General features: G+C 33.4%; 3 protein-coding genes across 3 annotated transcripts; 1 reads left to right on the top strand and 2 right to left on the bottom strand.

Moving 5' to 3' along the window:
* The first annotated feature begins 590 nt into the window (after positions 1-590).
* LOC119608718 lies at positions 591-2,387 on the top strand. Its single transcript, XM_037963238.1, has 3 exons — positions 591-1,196; positions 1,260-1,433; positions 1,486-2,387. The coding sequence occupies exons 1-3, from the start codon at positions 679-681 to the stop codon at positions 2,264-2,266; spliced, it is 1,473 nt and encodes a 490-aa protein (XP_037819166.1). The 5' UTR covers positions 591-678; the 3' UTR covers positions 2,267-2,387.
* LOC119608716 (pre-mRNA-splicing factor CWC22 homolog) lies at positions 2,274-6,557 on the bottom strand. Its single transcript, XM_037963236.1, has 3 exons — positions 5,733-6,557; positions 4,322-5,672; positions 2,274-4,237 (listed from the first exon to the last, which is right to left on the bottom strand). Exons 1-3 carry the CDS (start codon positions 6,411-6,413, stop codon positions 2,415-2,417), a joined length of 3,855 nt encoding a protein of 1,284 aa, XP_037819164.1. The 5' UTR covers positions 6,414-6,557; the 3' UTR covers positions 2,274-2,414.
* Positions 6,558-7,918: 1,361 nt separating this feature from the next.
* LOC119608714 (leucine-rich PPR motif-containing protein, mitochondrial) lies at positions 7,919-14,488 on the bottom strand. Its single transcript, XM_037963234.1, has 6 exons — positions 14,220-14,488; positions 13,390-13,918; positions 12,742-13,216; positions 11,790-12,674; positions 8,934-10,601; positions 7,919-8,847 (listed from the first exon to the last, which is right to left on the bottom strand). The coding sequence occupies exons 1-6, from the start codon at positions 14,357-14,359 to the stop codon at positions 8,297-8,299; spliced, it is 4,248 nt and encodes a 1,415-aa protein (XP_037819162.1). The 5' UTR covers positions 14,360-14,488; the 3' UTR covers positions 7,919-8,296.
* Positions 14,489-22,151: the final 7,663 nt, after the last annotated feature.

The following is a 22,151-nucleotide window of genomic DNA, read 5'->3' as shown; positions in this document are numbered from 1 at the left end:
AATCAGAGTTATGAGCAAAAATCGCTGACAACCTGTAAAAAATTCTTTAAATTAAATTCTATAAAAATAAAATTAAATTCTTAAAAATTAAAAAAAGTACAAAAAAGTTAATTTTATTTTTTTTTTTCTTGTTTTTGTAAAAAGTATCAACTTTGTTTAAATACACTATGGTGAAGGGTAGTTAAGATTTGACTCACTTTATATTATTTTTTCCGACATATTTCAGCTTTTATTTCGATTTACGATAGTCAATTGTTCAAAAGTCGATTTATAAAACTCTACACAGTGACAGATGATTTTAAGACGTTATTAATTTTGATAGACTTTGGTTTCTGCAAACAAATAACATTAAAACATAACATAGACAGAGCATACTTTTAGGTAGATACAGTTACTGACCTTTCTATATAACGGTTTTTGTGGTGAACTTTACTTTTTAATCACCACATAATGTGCAAAGTTAAAATTTTGTTACAGACGCCAAAGGCTTTTCGTGTAAAATTGTAACCGATAAATAAACATTATTTTGTCAAAAAAAAAAAAACAACAAAAAGAAGAATTCAGCCCTTTTATCAGTGTTGTGTGCTCTTTCAAATCGTTTCCTTGATACATATTTGATACAATTTTATTTTTTAAATATTTAATCCCCCAAAACATTAAATTCACCAAATTTTCAAAATGTCTAACAAAGGCAAATATATAGATCGTAATCCCACTCTACGAACAGCTGGAAAACTGTTGGAATGTACGGAAACTGTGGGAGATGCCCTAAAAATATATTCACCCCAAGAGGCAGCCTTTAATATTATGAATATGAAATGCAAAAAACAACTACAAGCGGCAAAGGCAAATACCAGCCTAGGATATTCGCCATTTTTACCCAACGAAAGCTTAAAGGATCTTTTAAGTCCCGAATTAAAGAAAAGTCGTTTTGTTGCTTTCAAAGAGAAATTTTCCGAGGATATGTTTTTTAAAAAACCCGAATTAGGACAAGTTTTCCCCTTGCAATCCAAACCAATTGAGTATACTAATGAAAATTTTACCTATGGTTTAAAAAACCTGGAATCGGAAAGACTATATGAGCTTGTGTGTCCCAATAAAACAGCGCAACAGGTTAAAAGAGAATTTTTACAATGGCATGATAAATACTTGATATCGCATAAACACTATTTGCCGGCGGAGAGAATCAAGAGAAAGTAGGGAAAATGTTGTGCTAGAAATGGAGTAAAAATATACTAATACATTGTGTTTTTATATAGTTACAATGAAAATTTCAATCCTGAGGCTGTATATGGCATCGCCCATAATGTAGATAAAACGGGTCAAATGGTTAAAAAATGTTTGCAGCAATGTGAACGCATGGTGGTTATTAATAAGGCTCAGAAACAATTTCTAAATCGTACCACCGGTAAGCTGGGAGAAAAAATTGATCGGTAAGTCTTGCATTTTGATTATTTGATTTATATTTTACATTAATTACAATAGTTACAATTTAAACCTGGATCCGCAACAAACATTTGGCATAAAAACAAATCGTTATAATTATAATGTTCGTGCCCTAATTGAAAATGTTGAGCCGAGTGTGAAAAATATGAAAATAATTGAAGCCATTTCCTATGTCCATAAGTTGCGACGTTTTCTCTTTAATCATAGCGATTTTCATATGTACGATTTGAAAACGCTGCTTAATAAATACGATGAAAAGGAATGCGGCTTTATAGCCTTTGATTCGATAATGAAAACTTTAAAAACACTAAACATTAATGCAAATAAAGAAAAACTTCTTTTGGCCATTGAATATTTTGAAATGCTTAAAGATGATAATGAAGACACGGAGTTGGTTAATTGGAAAGAATTTTGGAAAATGTTGCATAATCAATATCCTTTGCCGCGTAAACCTGTTGTAAAAGATATGGCTCAATGTCAGGATAATAAACAAACCACATATCGTTTATTGTGTTCAGATCGGCAAAAAACTTTAGATACTCATGATCTTTCCGCTAAACAAAGTACTAAGGATCGTACTACGGTTAGTGATCTAATATGTCCTGATATACCCATGTCGTATGGTTTGGCGCCAAGTGATTTTGAAGTTTTACGCTCAAAAGATGAATTGAAACGTATTTTTAAACGTCTTTTACCCTTAAACTTTGATCAAGTTTGGCAGTTTGCTTGGTCTAAAAAGTGTGGTGAGGCCACTTGTAAAATGTCGGTAAATGAGTTTAGAGCTGTTATAGAGGAATATAATAATCAAAATTTAAAATAATCATCAATTTATTGCAGTCAATATTATTCATAGAAATATTTAAATACAATACACAAAAATAGTAAAATGTTTGAAGTTTTTTACAGGTTAAACGTTTATCGTTTTGCTTAATAAATCCTTTAGTCATTCAATTATTCTTTAGGAAATATCATCCACGTTCCTTGGATGTATTGCGTGTTTTTGAACGATCATATTCTCGTTGGTCTCTTTTGATGTAACTGTTGCGTTCTCGACTACGGCTACGACTGCGACTTTTACGTTCCTCATAACGTTTGCGTTCTCTACGACGATCAGTGTCACGTTCCCGTTCACGTTCGTAGTCACGATTTCTACGCTCTCTGTTTTCTTTTGGTGCACGATCATCGCGACGTTCGCGTGTTTGTGAAACTGAACGTGAACGTTTTCTATCTCGTTCACGTGTCTGTTCCTTTTCACGGTGGCGCTTTTCACGTTCTTCACGGCGTCTTTCCACCTCGCTGTCTCTTCGCTGCGGCTCCGCTCTTTTTGAACGTTCGTTTTTGTAATCGTTTTTATCTCTTCTATTTTCATTATGTTCTTGTTCCCTTCTTTGCTTTGTATTTTCGAATCCATTTTCTGAGTTTTGAGGTTTTTTTCTCTCCTTAACTTCTTCCCTCTCCTGTTCTGAGGAATTGTCGTCATTGTCACTATCTGTTTGTTTGGATTTCTTTTTAGACTTCTTATTTGGTTTCGTTTTGTGTTTAGATTTATCTTTATTCTTCTTCTTTGATTTATGTTTTTCATCTTCACTACTGCTTGCCTCACTATCGCTGCTTTCATTACTAGAAGATGATTCAGCCTCTGAAGAGGAGCTTTCTTGTTTTTTTGACTTTTTACGTTTTTTATCAGTTTTCTTAGATTTAGTTTTCTTTTTCTTGGACTTTTCTTTTTCCTTCTTTTTTGTAGCAGAAGATTTCTTCGATTTTTTAAGTTTTTTCCCTTTGCGTTTCTTTTTGTCTGCTTCAGAGTCCGAGGAGGATTCACTATCAGAATCTGATGATGACGACTCGGAGGAAGATTCGCTCGAACTAGAGGAAGATGATGATGAGGAGGAGGAAGATGTTGACGAGGATGAGGATGAACTCTCCGCATTAATAGGTTTGTTAGCTAAAATTTCGGCATTTATAGCTGGCACCGATTTGGGAGCATTTTTCAAGAAATGTCTCAACTCATCCGTTAGACCACCCAAACCAATGGAAGTAAAAAAGTTAATAGAAAATCTAGTATTTCTAGGGTTGTCTTTGGGAAAGAGACCAGCTAAACTTTCCACCAAAACCTCATCTTTTAGTTTCTTATTCAAATTTCCCAGACCCATGTATTCGGCCAATTCTTGGAATAGTATCTTAATAAAAATACGACTCGATGAAGTAGTATCATCTTCATTCAGCTTAATACACTCCAATACATCCCAACTAATGGCATCCGTAAACAATAAATGAGCAAAAAACTTGCTAACATTACGCAAACGATTTGTATCCAAACGATGGGTAGTTTGATAAGTATCCTTGAAAATCTCCTCAAATGGTTCTATATAGATTTTGTTAATCGAACAGAAACGTTGCGCCAACAGACCATAGAATTTCTCATAGGTTCTCTGTTCGGCACAACAATCCAAGAACATGTGACAAAGTTCAATTTCTTGACCCGGTTTCAGTTGCATTTTCATTAGTTTATGGGCACATTCTTCATAGTCCAAACTCGAATTGATGGTCAAGTATATGGTGCGTCTTAGTGCGATTAGATTTGTCTCGGTATTATCGATAATTTCCTCTGCCGTCGGTTTACCTTCACCCTTTTCATCATCATCGGAATCGGATGAATCAGAATCGGATCCACTGCCGGAACCGGAAGAAGAACCATCAGAATCTGAAGCATCGCTACCTAATATTTCTTTACTCAGCCCTTTGTATTTCTCCTCGTTGACAGCATATTCTTCATCGAATTTAAAAGCATCTGAAAACAATAATATTGGGAATTAGTAGAGTTCATCATAAGGTTTTCGCAGAGAGTTCTTTGGAATTGCTTGCTTATACTCACTCAACATATCCTCCGTATTTGTGGCATCATCCAACATAAGCAAATGTGTAAATTGATCATCTTCCTCGACCAACTCCAATGACTCTATAACCGATTGATGATCCTTAAAACCATCCTTACGCACCTGGAATACCACCTCTATCATATATTGTACACGTTTATCGAGTTTACCTTCGTGTAGGATATTTTTCAACATTTCAAATATGGCTCCTATACCCTTGGACGAGACCTCAGTTAACTTCATGCCACACTCTTTGAGAAAAGCTATGGCCACTTCGACGGAATCATCGGTGGGCGATTCCACTAAAAGTGTTAAAATTTCCAAAGCCAGAATTTCATGCGCCACACGCTGATTAACCAAATGAGCTATGAAACGTGAGGAGGATAAACAGACGGCCTTGTCGTTGCGTCTGAAGGCTCTTTTAAATTGTATAACCAAACGTTTTAGCAATAATTCACCAATATTGGGGAATTTTGAGTTAATAATCGAGACTAAAGCTGCATAGACATGGGTAAAAGTGGGTGAAGCGGCTTGTGCCTGTATAATGGAACGACAGAGTAGACCACGACCACGTACTATATTTTCTTTCAATAATTCCCGTGTTATAATGGCTATGTTATCCACATTGACTTTGTTAATGTAACCATGTATGGATTTCTTAAGGGCTTCCCATGCAATACGTTGATAAGCAGCCGAGGCTTTGTCCGTAATTTCCGCTTGCATGAGACGCAATTTAGCCGGTGGTATATAGGCACCACCAGTACGTGAGGTCAACAGATCTACCGTCTTACGCTGACGTTCGGTAATCTTGGCTTTAGGATCGGTTACAGTGGTATTATCCAGTTCTTTAACTTTATCCGGATCTCCATCGGGTTTATTAAGTTCTTTTTCACGTCTTTCGGCATTTTCTTCTTCTCTTCTCGAACGTTTAGCCTTCTCTTGTTCGTCTCTTTCGGCATGACGTTTTTTGCGTTCTTCACGTCTTCTTTCTAAAGACTCGGAACGCCGTGAAATGCGTTTTTCATATTCAGCCGTAGAGGAACGTCTACGTTCGTGACGTCTATCGGAACGTTTTCTTTCCCGGGAAACTGACCGGGAACGTGATCTTGTTGCTGATCTTGATCTAGAATGTCTTTTACGTTGCAGTTCGCGAGATCGACTTCTGCTGGGTGATCTTTTGTTGCGGCTGTTCTGTGGTGATCTACTGCGTTCTTTTTTATTATCCATAGATTTTGAGCGTGATCTTGAATGTGATTTAGATTCACGGTTTTCTTGATACGATTTGCCTACTATGCTTTGTAGTTTTTTAGAGCCATTAGAATCTTGATCTTCAGCCGAGGATGAACTTTTCTGTAAAGATAAAATAAAATTAATTCGAAAATAAGTTATTGTTTTATCTAAATAGTTAACCTTTTGGTTATTGTCTTCTGCCTCCGCTTCGGGTATTTCACCTTCCTCTGGTTCTTTAGTTGTTTTCTTAGTTTCATCATTATGGTGTTTTTCCTCTAAGGCTTTCTTGTTAGCTTCCGCCTTTTCGTTATTGTGTTCTGGGGAAGTTTCCTTAGGACTTTTTGCTGCTGTAACTACTTTATCCTTTTTATCATCTTCCTGGCATATACTTTCTTTATCTGCTACCTTTTTTTCTGCTTTCGCTTTTTTTAATTTCTTTTTTTGTTTAGCTTCCTCTTCACTATCACTAAATGATGATTCCGTGGTAGAAATCTCACCTTCACTATTGCTGCTGCTGTCTTCGGAAGAAGAGGAAGAATCTGAAGAGGACGACGATGAGTTCTCAGAGCTTGAATGCTTTTCTTTTTTCTTATGCTTTTTATCCTTTTTATTGACCGATTTTTCATCTTTTTTCTTTTCGTCGTCTCCAATATTTGGTTTCCTTGAGTCGTCTTCTTTATCTTCTATATGTTGTTTAGTTTTTTTGGAGTCCTTTTTCGATTTGCTTTTGGATTTTGATTTTTTCTTCTCTACCACACTTTTTCCATCGTGGCTTTCGTCAGCACTAGACTGTTGTTGATGGCTAGCGGCTGACGAGGAATCACTGCCACTAGAATTACTTTCACTATCACTTTCCGACATTTTTGCCGTTGATTTTTAATAAATTTTATTTATTTTTAAGTAATTTTATGTTTAGTAAACGTTTAAACAAGCGGAAAATATAAAAAATTATGATTTTTTTTTTTGCCGACAAGTCGCTCTCTGTTTAGAGGATGCCAGATTGTTGTGTCATGAAAAGTAACTAAGAGTTGTCAAAGTTTAAGTTGGCAAAGCGAATAATGAAAATATATAAAAGATGCATTCGAATTAAATTTAATTTTTAAAGAAAAATTATTGATTTAATGACATAGGCCTTTATTTTTTTATAAGTCCATGGATTTATTTTAATTATATGAATTAAAGCAAATCAAATCAAACAATTTCCACAATAATATAATTTCCTATTTATTGCACAGTGAAGCAGATTCATAGGGTTCTATAAATCGACGTTCGAATAATCGAACAATCGACTTTTTGTCGAAAAAAGTCGAAGTCGACTATTTTGTTCCAAAAAAGTCGATAACTCGACTATCGTCTGTGAAAAAAGTCGAAAAGTCGACTTTGTGAATAAAAGTCGAAAAAAGTCGAAAAGTGTGAAAGTCGAAAAGTCGAAAAAAGTCGATAAATCGAAAAAAGTCGAATAAAGTCGAAGAAAGTCGAAAAAAGTCGAGAAGTCGTAAAAAGTCGAAAAAAGTCGGAAAAAGTCGAAAAGTCGGAAAAAGTCGAAAAATCGAAAATTGTAGAAACAAGTCAAAAATAGTCAAAAATTTTAAAAAAGTGGAAAAAAAAAGTCAAAAACTCTAAAATAGTCGGAAAAACTCAAAAAAAGTCAAAAAATAGTCGGAAAAAAGTAGAAAGAAGTCGAAAATAGTCAACTATTTATAAAATACTCATAGTCGAAAAGTCTAAAAGTCGACTTTTATTTAAATGAAAAAAGTCGAAAAGTCGAAAAATCGACTTTTCATAAAATGCAAAAAGTCGAAAAGTCGACTTTTAACTAAATGAAAAAAGTCGAAAAGTCGACGTTTCGTTTCAACTATAGAAACCTACAGATTCAAAATTTGTTTAAAAAGAACGCTGGTAATTCTGAACAGCTAGTCTAATCGGTATAAAATTTGACATGGTCGTAGCCAAGGGGTGTTCGAGTTTAAGTTAACAAATGTCCCAGTGGGCTCAAAGTCATATTTGATATATAACATTTTTAAACGACTTAATTTTTTCTGATTTCAAAGATTTTTATTTTTTGGAAAGAGAAATTTTATGTTATTTTGAAAGGAATGTCATATTTTTTGATCAGAAAATGGAAAGCTGTTGTGTATGTTCCCTATTTATTCCAAATACAATAGAAATGTGCACCCTATAGTCAAAAATGTTAGATTAGTGCTTTTGGGATTTTGACTTTAAATTTTGGGAATTTGCAGGATTCCCTTTGACAAGTTTTTTACACTTTATTACAAATTTAAAAAACGTTTCACTGATTTTTGTTAATAAATAAAGATTTGTATCAAAATTTAAATCCTAAGCCCTTCAAAAATTTTGAACTCCCATTTCATTCAGGCAACTTTATTTAGATTTATTGATGTTTATTAATTACTATAATAATACATATCTTCTAATCACAATTTAATTAAAAAACTCAACATTTAGTTTTTTCAATTTTTATTTTTCTTAATTTTTTTTGTATTAAATAATAACATATTTTATTTTTCATTATGTTTTAACAAAAACAAAAATAAATGAATACTTAACAATATTTTTTTTTTAAATATACAAGAAAGGAAATACAATTATAATGCAAAAAGGAGTTAATTCATTAAAAAAAAAACTATTGTAAATCATTATAAATTAATGACAAGTGTTTTAAACAAGCAAACGAAACCTTAATGAATAATAAAACTTAAGTCAAATTAAAAAACAAATTAAACTTATTCGTCTTTATTCGTAGGCTTCGTAGGTTTAGTTTCTGGTCGTTTGGGTGTTACATCATCATCACTACTCTGGCTGGAAGAGGATGAAGATACAGATTTACCAGCAGCTGTGGGTTTCTTTTCGGGTATTGTGTAGGGGAATTCCTTCTTTTCAGCTTCCAGTACGGACTTAAGACGCTGTAAAGCAGTGCGATTAATGTGTTCTAAGCAAACATCCTTAATAGCAGTCTTAAGGGTTTCCAGAGCCTTGTCAGCATTACCCTTGCCAGTTTGTATGTCAATTAGACAGGAGTAGGCATTACCAATGGCTCCCTCGGAAATTTTCGATTCTCTCAATTGGCTAATGACACTTTGGGCCAATTTGTCATCGTTTTGTTCGCGTGCTGTTTGTAAGACACGTTGGAACATAAGACGAGGAGCACTGGAAAGATGTTTTTCCCAAATTTGTTTGGAGGCTGCCTCATTGCCCGAAGAGATGTGATGAATCCATAATACATTCATGGGTCCCAATTGATTGTGTTTGGCATAAGCTTCAGCTAATTTTTCAACTAGTTAAAGAAAAAGAATTAAAGTTTAATAAATAGTTAACGAACTGCATACAATTCTGGTTCAGTTCTAGTTCACTTCTACTTACATTGTCCCACCAATTCAGGATGTTTGTCTAAAATGCCCAAAGCTCCTCCTCGAGGGAATTTCTCGGCCAATTTGGTTACTTCCTCGGGTGTCTTGGCAGCGTTAATATCCTCACTTAGCTGCTTGAAATATTGTTCTACCTTTCCGGCCACTATGTTGGCATGACAATAGCGATTATCAAAGCTGACAATACGTTTTTGTTCCTCATTCAATTGATCACCTACAGTTTTTAAAGTTTCCAAATCACCAGCATTGGCTACACGATTAAGATAGAATTTAAAGATTTTGGGAATGGGATACGCTTTGTTGGCCAACAGTTCATTGACATATTTGGTGGCTTCACTGAGGCGATCGGCTCTCACCAATTGTTCAATCAAATGCGATACATCCATAATGGAGGCCTGTTCGGAAGGTTTCAATTGGTTCTTATAGGTAAGAGCTGCCTCCAAATCACTGGAGTGTAATGCTTTACGGAATAGAGATAAATTTGAAACAGGCTTGGGCTGAGCAGCAGCAGCAGCTGGCTTTTTAACCGAATCCTCAGCCGCCTTGGCTACAGCTTCAATTTTGGTTTTTCTAGCTTTTTGCTTTTCAGTTTGGGGCACTACAAATGGCACCGTCATATTTTTGGATTCCAATAGTTCAGCCAGTTTAATGAGGAAAGCATCGTTGGGTGTTATACTTTCCTCTTGCATTTTTGTCCACAATCCCAAAGCTTTTTCAGCATCTTCTGACTTGCTGTAGCTTAACAAAAGACTATAGTAAATCTTATTGCGATCAATGTGACTTAAATCGCGGGTGGCTTCAATCAAACCTTCCAAAGGTTCCACCATACCCTCGTTCTTATAACGTTCACAGGCATTGTCAATGCGATGAGGACGTGTACGTAAGCCAGGAGTTTCTAAAATTTTGCGTGCTTGTCTTATGCGTCCACATTCCACAAAGGAGAATACCAAATCGTACAAACTGTTAATTTCACCGTGTATGTTAGTGCTGAGATCGGTAACCTTTTGTAAATTAGCAGCATCTTCTGTCAATATCAAGCGGCGAGCCAATTCATTTTTCCAGGGAGTAGCTTTGTATTCTTCACACACTTTTTCAAAGGCCTCAATGGCTTTGGGTATGTTATCCTTAACCAAATGGACCTTAATCAAAGGACCCAACAAAACATTATTGGGCACAACGTAGTTACCTTGAACAAAAGCATTGAAGATCTTTTGTAATTTATCAGCATCACCTGACTCAGCCAAAGAATTCAAAATACGCCATATTTTCGAGGCATAATTGTAATTGTTCTCACTCTCTGCCACAGCTTGTGTCTTCTTGTTTTTATCCAAGAATTGTAAAGCATCATCGAAACGTTCCTCCTTGATTAGTAGATCAACAATGCCGACGGTTTTCAAATTGTCCAAATGAAATTCGGCATCTTTAGCTTTAGTTTTTTCATAGGTGGCTAGGGCATCGGAGACATGACCATGGCTGGTGTACAAATCAATCAATTGGGCGAATGTTCCAGAACCTAAAACATACTTCTCCGTTTCTAAACGCTCCATAATTTGTAGAGTTTTTTCCAAGTTCTTGCTACGGAAGCAGGCATTTAACAAGTGACGTTTGAGATTGTTGGAGTTTTCACCCTTGGACTCAACATTGGCAATAAAACGTTCAAGTTCTGAAAGAAAATTAAGTTAATAATGTTAGTAGAAACACTAGTAAAATAAGCTTTTTAGTTGAAAGTAATTATGTGAAAGCTTTTCTTTAAATGGCTTTTAAGCCATTTTAGTCTGGATAAAAGTTATCTTTTTGATTTTTTTGTTAAAAGTTTAAAAGATATTTCTACAGAAAGCTTTAGAGAAACAATCTTTTACAAAAACCATGTCAGGTAAAAAGTTGTTTTGTAAGAAGGAAAGCTTTTTAAATAAAATATATATTTTTTACAAAAGCTTTTTTAGAATTTTTAGTTTAAAAATTGTTAGATTATTAATTTTTAGAAAACTTTCATTAAAAACTTTTTTTCGAAAATGCTTTCCTAAATAAAAATATTCAAAAAGAGAATAATAGCTTAGAAAAAGCTTTTTTGGAAAAAGCTCATTGGTAAAAATAATATTAGAAAAAGTCTTTTAAAGCAAGTTTTTTATTAGGAAAAGCTTTTAAGTTAGAATAAATTTGTACAAATAGATTTCTTGAAAAATATTCATTTGTATTAAGCATACCAGAAAAAAACAATTTTAGTGAAAAGTTTTTCTAAAAAAGCTTTATTTTTAAAAAAGCTTCAATGTAAAAAAAAAATTTCTATAATTATTGCAAATACATATCCTTTCTTGAGGAAAAATAGTTATTCAAAAACATTTTCTTGAGAAAAAAATTTTACTCAAAAAGATTGAAAGAGAATAATAGCTTAGAAAAAGCTTTTTTGGAAAAAGCTCATTGGTAAAAATAATATTAGAAAAAGTCTTTTAAAACAATTTTTTTATTTGGAAAAGCTTTTAAGTTAGAATAAATTTATACAAAAAGCTTTCCTGAAAAATATTCATTTGTATTAAGCATATCAGAAAAAAACAATTTTAGTAAAAAGTTTTTCTAAAAAAGCTTTATTTTTAAAAAAGCTTCAAAGTAAAAAAATAATTTCTATATTTATTGCAAATACATATCCTTCCTTGAGGAAAAATAGTTATTGAAAAACATTTTCTTGGGAAAAAGATTTTACTCAAACAGCTTTAATGGTTTTTCTGCAAATAGCTATTCTATAAAAGCTTTTTTCGTGTAAAAAATCTTATTATAAAAAGGTTTTCTTGAAAAGAGCTTTTTTAATAAACTTTCTTTCAAGAAAAAACTGTACAAAATTTAGAACATTACTCACCCTCAACAGTTAAAGTTTCAATACCCCTCTTCTTGCCATTATTATTCAAAGTAGTTAATTCCAATTCACCCGAGCTAAGTTTACCCAACAATTCCGAAATATTTGGAGTCATTTCTGAGCCCAATTTCTCCGACAGCTTAGCTGCATTTTGACTGCTAATGGTGAAACCCTGCTGCACTAACTTGGGTAACAATTTCTCTAACATTTTAATGCGATCGGTGCGGAAGTAGGTGGTAGCATCACCCAACATATCACCCACGATGTCAACAGTACCCTTATTAGTTTTGGCAACCACTTCCTCAGTTTCGCTAACAGCCTCTGGCTCCTCATTAACTTGTTCGGACTTTTCAGCGTTAGCGGCCGGAGTGTTAGCTTGAGCAGCCTTCTTCTGTACACTCTCGTACAATTGGCGCAGACAACGTACAAAGGCATCGTAATTTTGTGATTTGCCAAAGGCTTGTATCAAAGGCTGACGGAAGATTTGATAGTTATAAATGGAATTGTAATTTTCCATAATATTGGCGGCCTCTTTGATTTGGTTGTTCGATAGGGCAGTGTAACTGGCGGCAGCAGCAGCTGTGCCATTTGAAACGCCAGCATCACGTAAAAGAGTAATGATTTTATCCCAGTTCTTCTCTTTCAAATTGGGTATAACATACTCTCTAATAGTTTCAGCCGAGGGAGAAATATTGAATTCTTCTTGCATTTTACGTAGAATATCGATAATTTGATTATGTTCTACGGAGCAAATCAAGGGCCAGAAATAATGTTGTCTAATGGGTAAACCGGCATTCTTCATTTCGTTCAACAAAGGCAAAGTGCTGTTGACCAAACCATGAGTTAAACCAGCTTCGGTGGCAATCAACAATGCCTTGGAGTTTAAACCTGTAGTTGGAAAAGAAAGTTTATAGTGGTTAGTGAAAGATTAAAAGATTATATAAGTATTCCTTACCTTCATCCTGCAATGTCTTGCAAATGGACAAAATCTTTTCCACTGGCCTATTGGCCTTAACCAATTGTCTAATAAAGAATATACCCACATCTACAGATTGACCATCTGGTCGATTGCCTCTGGGCATAATGCGCAATAATTTCAAGCATACATCTTCGAATCCTTTATTGGTCAATCTCAAAATGGTATTGACACAATCTTGATTGAATCCAGTTGACATATGGAATTTGGTGAGTAAACTATCAATCTTATCACCATGACCATTAACGGTTAGATGAAAAATGACATCTAAGAGATCTTTATCTAACAAAAGGATCTCTTTTTTCTCACACTCGGCCAAGGTGGTATTAATGCTTTCAATATCACCATGACGACCGAAACAGCAGAGTAGAGTGGTGTAGGTGTCGGCACTAGGCTCCAAGCCAGCTTGTTTCATAACACCCAAAATACCTTTAGCAGATTCCATATCATTGGCCTGGAATATAAGAAAAGAGTTGTAGTGATTTGCACAAGTTTTCATTTTATAAAAGAGCTTTTACAGAAAAACTGTTTTCCAAAGATTTTTTGGCAGAAAACTTTTCACAAAAAATTTTTTTTCTCTATATCTTTCATTCCAATATTAGTCATTTATTAGTGTTCTTCACTCACCTGTGAATGTCCCAAAATCAAAGAATTAAAAACGGCCTCATTGACGGCCAAATTTTTGCCCCTCATATATTCCAAAATTCTGGTGGCTCCATCAATATCACCCTGCTGACAGTAGCGAGCTATCAGACGCTGATAAGTGACACGATTTGGTTCAATTGACTTTGATTCGATTTCAGCTAGAAAATCAGTGGGCGAGAATTGATGCTCATTCTCCAAATAGACACGCAACAAGGCATTGTAGTGAGAAATGTCCATGGGTACGTTGAGAGCATTTAAAGTTTTCCAGATTTCTTGTACCAAGGCAGTGCGTACCTCAGGCATTTCCTCGGGCACTAAATTGCCGCAACATCTAATGACCAGCAGAGACTGAGAGCTAGTGGCGGAACGTGTAACACGTATTTCCTCCAAGACATCCTCAATATCACGTCGGGAAATGCGTCCAATGCGGCGAACATCTTTATCTAAACGTTTCAACTGTTTATCCAATGACAAATCAGCTTTGGGAGCAGCAGATCCACTGGCAAAGCCACTTCAAAGAAAAAATTAAAAACAAAAACATTGTGTTAAAAAAGTCATATCAAATGAGGTTATGTCATCATCTCCAAACAATTTACATTATTCATTTCAAATCTCTATTAAACTCTTCTCAAATTTAATTGATTTTTAACCAAATAGTTCAATTATCTCACATACTTTAAACATTTCATAAAATATATTCAAATTTTCATAATTTTATTTCAAAATTTCTTTATTCTATTGCGTAAGCTTTTTTCTACAAAACACAGAAATTTCTACAATTTAGCCGGAGCACCCTCCCGGCGTATACTTACTTTTGAAATTGTGTGCACATGCATGAGGTGTTCTGTAGAAGATTACCACTTTCTGTATCGCGAACACTATTTACCACAACATTGCGTGTGAAACCAGCAAAGTAACGCAGAAATTTGCCGGTTCTTAATATTGAAGCCATGTTTTTCTTTTAATTTCTTTTTTTTTATCGATATATTGGAATATTTCTCGCAACGACACTCACGTTTGATCAGACTGAAAATCGAAAAACAAGTGAAAAGAGAACTGTCAGAATTGCGTGTTTTTTATTGTTGCTGTTTTTTTTAACAATCATATGGTTTAATGTTGCCAATAGGAATTGTACGATTTTCTTTGGAGGTTGGCAACGTTCATAACCTTAGAATTGTTAATACAGTTTTTTTTCTTGAAATAAAAAATAAGAAACTATTTTCAATTGTTTTAAAAAATAAAACGAAATGTACTCTAAGCGGCATATTTTGTACTAATAAGGCCAAGTAATAAGTCATACCATCATATTCAAAAAACCAATTTAAAAGTTTAAAGAAAAGAGATAAAACCAGAAACCCTTCTAAAGCTAAGATAAAACAGTGCTCCATTACAGGGTAAGGCAGTAACTATGTTTTTGTGTATCGATAATAGTTTTGAAAATAAATTTTTCCACTAATGGCATTAACTTTGACATGATATTGAATGAATAGATCCATCTGAGGGTACTACCGCAGATTAACCTAAGACTGGACTAGACAAGACCATAGACTAGACTATAGAATTGACTATAGACTAGACTATAGAATAGACTACAGTTTAGACTATAGAATAGACTATAGACTAGACTATAGAATAGACTACAGTTTAGACTATAGAATAGACTATAAACTAGACTAAAGTCTCGACTATAGACTAGACTATAGTCTCGACTACAGTTTAGACTATAGAATAGACTATAGACTAGACTATAGTCTCGACTATAGACTAGACTATAGTCTCGACTATAGACTAGAATATAGTCTCGACTATAGACTAGTCTATAGACTAGACTAGACTATAGACTAGACTATAGACTAGACTATAGACTAGACTATAGACTAGACTATAGACTAGACTATAGACTAGACTATAGACTAGACTATAGACTAGACTATAGACTAGACTACAGACTAGACTATAGACTAGACTATAGACTAGACTATAGACTAGACTATAGACTAGACTATAGACTAGACTATAGACTAGACTATAGACTAGACTATAGACTAGACTATAGACAAGACTATAGACTAGACTATAGACTAGACTATAGACTAGACTATAGACTAGACTATAGACTAGACTATACTAGACTATAGACTAGACTATAGACTAGACTATAGACTAGACTATAGACTAGACTATAGACTAGACTATAGACTAGACTATAGACTAGACTATAGACTAGACTATAGACTAGACTATAGACTAGACTATAGACTAGACTATAGACTAGACTATAGACTAGACTAATAGACTAGACTATAGACTAGACTATAGACTAGACTATAGACTAGACTATAGACTAGACTATAGACTAGACTATAGACTAGACTATAGACTAGACTATAGACTAGGACTATAGACTAGACTATAGACTAGACTATAGACTAGACTATAGACTAGACTAGAGACTATAGACTAGACTATAGACTAGACTATAGACTAGACTATAGACTAGACTATAGACTAGACTATAGACTAGACTATAGACTAGACTATGAACTAGACTATAGACTAGACTAGACTAGACTATAGACTAGACTATAACTAGACTATAGACTAGACTATAGACTAGACTATAGACTAGACTATAGACTAGACTATTAGACTAGACTATAGACTAGACTATAGACTAGACTATAGACTAGACTATAGACTAGACTAGACTAGACTATAGACTAGACTATAGACTAGACTATAGACTAGACTATAGACTAGACTATAGACTAGACGATAGACTAGACTATAGACTAGACTATAGACTAGACTATAGACTAGACTATAGACTAGACTATAGACTAGACTATAGACTAGACTATAGACTAGACTATAGACTAGACTATAGACTAGACTATAGACTAGACTATAGACTTGACTAGACTATAGACTAGACTTTAGACTAGACTATAGACTAAGACTATAGACTAGACTATAGACTAGACTATAGACTAGACTATAGACTAGACTATAGACTAGACTATAGACTAGACTATAGACTAGACTATAGACTAGACTATAGACTAGACTATAGACTAGACTATAGACTAGACTATAGACTAGACTATAGACTAGACTATAGACTAGACTATAGACTAGACTATAGACTAGACTATAGAATAGACTATAGACTAGACTATAGAATAGACTATAGACGTAGACTATAGACTAGACTAGACTAGACTATAGACTAGACTATAGACTAGACTATAGACTAGACTATAGACTAGACTATAGACTAGACTATAGACTAACTATAGACTAGACTATAGACTAGACTATAGACTAGACTATAGACTAGACTATAGACTAGACTCGAATAGACTAGACTACAGACTAGACTATAGACTAGACTATAGACCTAGGACTATAAGACTAGACTTATAGACTAGACTATAGACTAGGACTATAGACTAGACTATAAGATCTAGACTATAGACTAGCATAGACTAGACTATAGACTAAGACTATAGGACTAGACTATAGACTAGACTATAGACTAGACTATAGACTAGACTCTAGACTAGACTATAGACTAGACTTATGACTGAGACTATAGACTAGCCTTAGGACTAGATATAGACTAGACTATAGACTAGACTATAGACTAGGACTAGACTAGACTATAGACTATAGACTATAGACTAGCTATAGAACTAGACTTATAGGACTAGACTATAGACTAGACTATAGACTAATATCGATAGACTATAGACTAGAGACTAGACTATAGACTAGGACCTATAGACTAGACTATCGACTAGACTATAGACTAGACTATAGACGGGACAGCTATAGACTAGACTATAGACTAGGGACTATAGACTAGACTATAGACTAGACTATAGACTAGGACTATAGACTAGACTATAGACTAGACTATAGACTAGGACTATAGACTAGACTATAGACTAGAACTATAGACTAGACTATAGACTAGACTATAGACTAGACTATAGACTAGACTATAGACTAGACTATAGACTAGACTATAGACTAGACTATAGACTAGACTATAGACTAGACTATAGACTAGACTATAGACTAGACTATAGACTAGACTATAGAATAGACTATAGACTAGACTATAGAATAGACTATAGACTAGACTATAGACTAGACTAGACTAGACTATAGGCTAGACTATAGACTAGACTATAGACTAGACTATAGACTAGACTATAGACTAGACTATAGACAAGACTATAGACTAGACTATAGACTAGACTATAGACTAGACTATAGACTAGACTATAGACTAGACTATAGACTAGACTATAGACTAGACTACTATAGACTAGACTATAGACTAGACTATAGACTAGACTATAGACTAGACTATAGACTAGACTATAGACTAGACTATAGACTAGACTATAGACTAGACTATAGACTAGACTATAGACTAGACTATAGACTAGACTATAGACTAGACTATAGACTAGACTATAGACAGACTATAGACAGACTATAGACTAGACTATAGACTAGACTATAGACTAGACTATAGACTAGACTATAGACTAGACTATAGACTAGACTATAGACTAGACTATAGACTAGACTATAGACTAGACTATAGACTAGACTATAGACTAGACTATAGACTAGACTATAGACTAGACTATAGACTAGACTATAGACTAGACTATAGACTAGACTATAGACTAGACTATAGACTAGACTATAGACTAGACTATAGACTAGACTATAGACTAGACTATAGACTAGACTATAGACTAGACTATAGACTAGACTATAGACTAGACTATAGAATAGACTATAGACTAGACTATAGAATAGACTATAGACTAGACTATAGACTAGACTATAGACTAGACTATAGACTAGACTATAGACTAGACTATAGACTAGACTATAGACTAGACTATAGACTAGACTATAGACTAGACTATAGACTAGACTATAGAATAGACTATAGACTAGACTATAGAATAGACTATAGACTAGACTATAGACTAGACTAGACTAGACTATAGACTAGACTATAGACTAGACTATAGACTAGACTATAGACTAGACTATAGACTAGACTATAGACTAGACTATAGACTAGACTATAGACTAGACTATAGACTAGACTACAGACTAGACTATAGACTAGACTATAGACTAGACTATAGACTAGACTATAGACTAGACTATAGACTAGACTATAGACTAGACTATAGACTAGACTATAGACTAGACTATAGACTAGACTATAGACTAGACTATAGACTAGACTATAGACTAGACTATAGACTAGACTATAGACTAGACTATAGACTAGACTATAGACTAGACTATAGACTAGACTATAGACTAGACTATAGACTAGACTATAGACTAGACTATAGACTAGACTATAGAATAGACTATAGACTAGACTATAGAATAGACTATAGACTAGACTATAGAATAGACTATAGACTAGACTATAGACTAGACTATAGACTAGACTATAGACTAGACTATAGACTAGACTATAGACTAGACTATAGACTAGACTATAGACTAGACTATAGACTAGACTATAGACTAGACTATAGACTAGACTATAGACTAGACTATAGACTAGACTATAGACTAGACTATAGACTAGACTATAGACTAGACTATAGACTAGACTATAGACTAGACTATAGACTAGACTATAGACTAGACTATAGACTAGACTATAGACTAGACTATAGAATAGACTATAGACTAGACTATAGAATAGACTATAGACTAGACTATAGACTAGACTAGACTAGACTATAGACTAGACTATAGACTAGACTATAGACTAGACTATAGACTAGACTATAGACTAGACTATAGACTAGACTATAGACTAGACTATAGACTAGACTATAGACTAGACTATAGACTAGACTAGACTAGACTAGACTAGACTATAGTCTAGTCTATAGTCTAGTCTATAGTCTAGTCTATAGTCTAGTCTATAGTCTAGTCTATAGTCTAGTCTATAGTCTAGTCTATAGTCTAGTCTATAGTCTAGTCTATATTCTAGTCCATAGTCTAGTCTATAGTCTAGTCTATAGTCTAGTCTATAGTCTAGTCTATAGTCTAGTCTAAAGTCTAGACTATAGACTAGACTATAGACTAGACTTTAGACTAGACTAGAGACTAGACTTTAGACTAGACTATAGACTAGACTATAGACTGGTCTAGTGCATACCATAATCCAGTGTAAAATCTAAACTGGAATATAGTAAAAATTGATTTTTATATAATATGCGCATATAAGAAATACTCTATAAACTGTGCACAAAAACGAAAAGAAACATCAAACAGAAACATTAATTAAATCAACTGTATACTAGAACCTGACCTTTCCTAATAAAAATACAGTACTTACATACAGTTTTGTGGATTGTACGAGAAACAGGAATAAAAAATATATAAATATACATCTTCCTGAGCTGAACAGGTAAATGAAAAAAAATTATAACTAATGTTTTCTCAGCCTAATACCCTAATTAGTTAAACGATTAAGTTTACCTTAAAAACAACAACAACAACAAAAAATAATAATAAAAGAAGTTTTAAATAAAAAAGGAGTATATAAAAGGTAGGGATTAATAAAATATTTATACAAGAAATACATACATAAGAAAAGTGCAGAATATAGAGGAATAGTAAATAATATTTTATATACCTAAAGCTTTAGGGAGCAAGTTAAAAAGTATATAAGGTAAACATGTACAAAATTGCCCCGTTTTAAACAGGAAATACTAGGCACGATTTATGTAACCAGATAAATATGCATATGCACATATAAATATGTATATATGTAAGTTTTGCCCCTATGTAAATATAAAGAGTTATTCAAAATTAAAGAAAAAAAGCTCAAAATGTTACTCATTTTAAGGCGCATAACTGCACTTTAAAAAGGGGTAAATTTTGCAAATAATAAGAGCAAGTTATAAAAGGAAGAGTAATACAGTTTTAAAGAGAAAAACTGCATTTTTCTTGTTATTTTCTGCATATGAGTAAGAAAAAGCAAAATGGAATATTTAAAATATACAAAAAAAAAGAAAAATAAATAAAATAAAAAAAGTGCAAACAACCAAGATCTTGATATATAAAAAAATTATAAATGTTGGATTTTTTTTTTGTAAAATTAAAACCAAACACTAGGGAGGGCAGAAAAAGAAGGTTTTTTTCTTTTGCCATGTAGCCGATGTTGTTGTTGTTGTTGTTGCTGTTTGTATGTGCAAGAGAGCTTTGAACTCAATTTCTTGTTGTTGCTGTTGGTGTATTTTTACTTATTGCGGTTATTATGCATGTGTGTTTGTTTATTTTTTTTTTGCATTATTGTACTTTATGTTTTTGTTGGTTTTTTATATATATTTTTGCAGTTGCTGTTGTTGTTTTTTTTTACAAAATTGTTTAAACTTGATGATATACGTCGCATTCATCACAATTACCGCATACGTTTCAGGTCGTTGTTCGACGATGACGATAAAAACCAAAAAATCATGAAACAACTTTTCGTGTCGTGTTCAAAATATAAAGAAAATATAAAAAAAGTAACAAAAACGTACTTTTCGCCGCCGCCATAGTAATTGTCGTGTAAAATTTATAAAAAAAAAGTTTATTTCTTTTCGCGTTTTTGTTCTTTTATTTAATTTTTGTTATTGTTGTTGTAGTTGCAAAGATAGTTTGTGCAGTTTGTTTTTTTTTTGTGTCTTTTTACTATTCCTAGTGTTCGTTTAATCGTTCGTTCGGGAGTTGTTTTTTCTTATTAAAATCTAGTGAAAAAAAGTTATAGTGCTCTTGTTGTTGTTGTTGTGATAAACGAGTATTATTACATCGTGTGTGTTGTTATTGCTTTCGCTAGATGCGCCAAGTCACTGTCAAGTCTCCTCTGCTTGATTAAATAATTTTTAGTGAAAAAGCAAAAAGAAAAAAAAAAAAAAAAAACAAAATTAAAAAAAATAAAAACACAGAGTCAAAACTATTCGTTTGTTGTTCTCCTAGTTTGGGTTCGTTGAAAAATTGTCGTCTGTTTTCATCATTATTATCATCTTTATCATCATTGTGATATCTCTTTGCTTGAAATAATATAACAACAACATCATTATTATCCTTCTCATCATCGGCTCTTTCATCCGCCATCATCATTGCCCGTGTAACCAATATGATATCCCGTTTTAGTGTTGCCACATCAAATGTGTCAAAACAGGTATTTATTTTGAAAACAATTAAAAATTTAGCAATAAAAGTTATTTTATATATGATTTATTTTATAATATCCGATATTTATATTAAAAAAAAGTTCATACATATCGTAAAGGTCCTATTTTGTAAAAATTAAGGTTTTAAGGAGACATTTTTCAAAGAAAATACTAAAATATATTTGTGTTAATCGGTTTTACTACAGATGTTTAAATGACACAGGCCAACAACATTTAAAAAAGAACTACATATTGCTAAACATGAATTTGGACGCCAAATGTCTACATGACATCAAGATATCGTGTCATAAAGATAGGAAAACTCCCGTTGTTGGCCATTTTTGAGACGTTAACTTTAATCGTTAGCTTTAATCTTTGTAATAATTTTGCTAATAAAACACTGCAGGTATTGTAACGAAATTTTGTACAGTGTAAGCTGAGATATTTTCAAGTTAATTTGTAGTTGTTTGATTCCGTAAATGGAATGGGAGCCCAAATTCAGACCTTACTTTTGGT

This window comes from Lucilia sericata, unplaced genomic scaffold (assembly GCF_015586225.1).
Source record: "Lucilia sericata isolate MDLA Ls3-8-SP2 unplaced genomic scaffold, ASM1558622v1 Contig000875F_arrow, whole genome shotgun sequence".
NCBI lineage: Eukaryota > Metazoa > Arthropoda > Insecta > Diptera > Calliphoridae > Lucilia > Lucilia sericata.
This window is presented reverse-complemented; position numbering and strand designations above follow the sequence as displayed.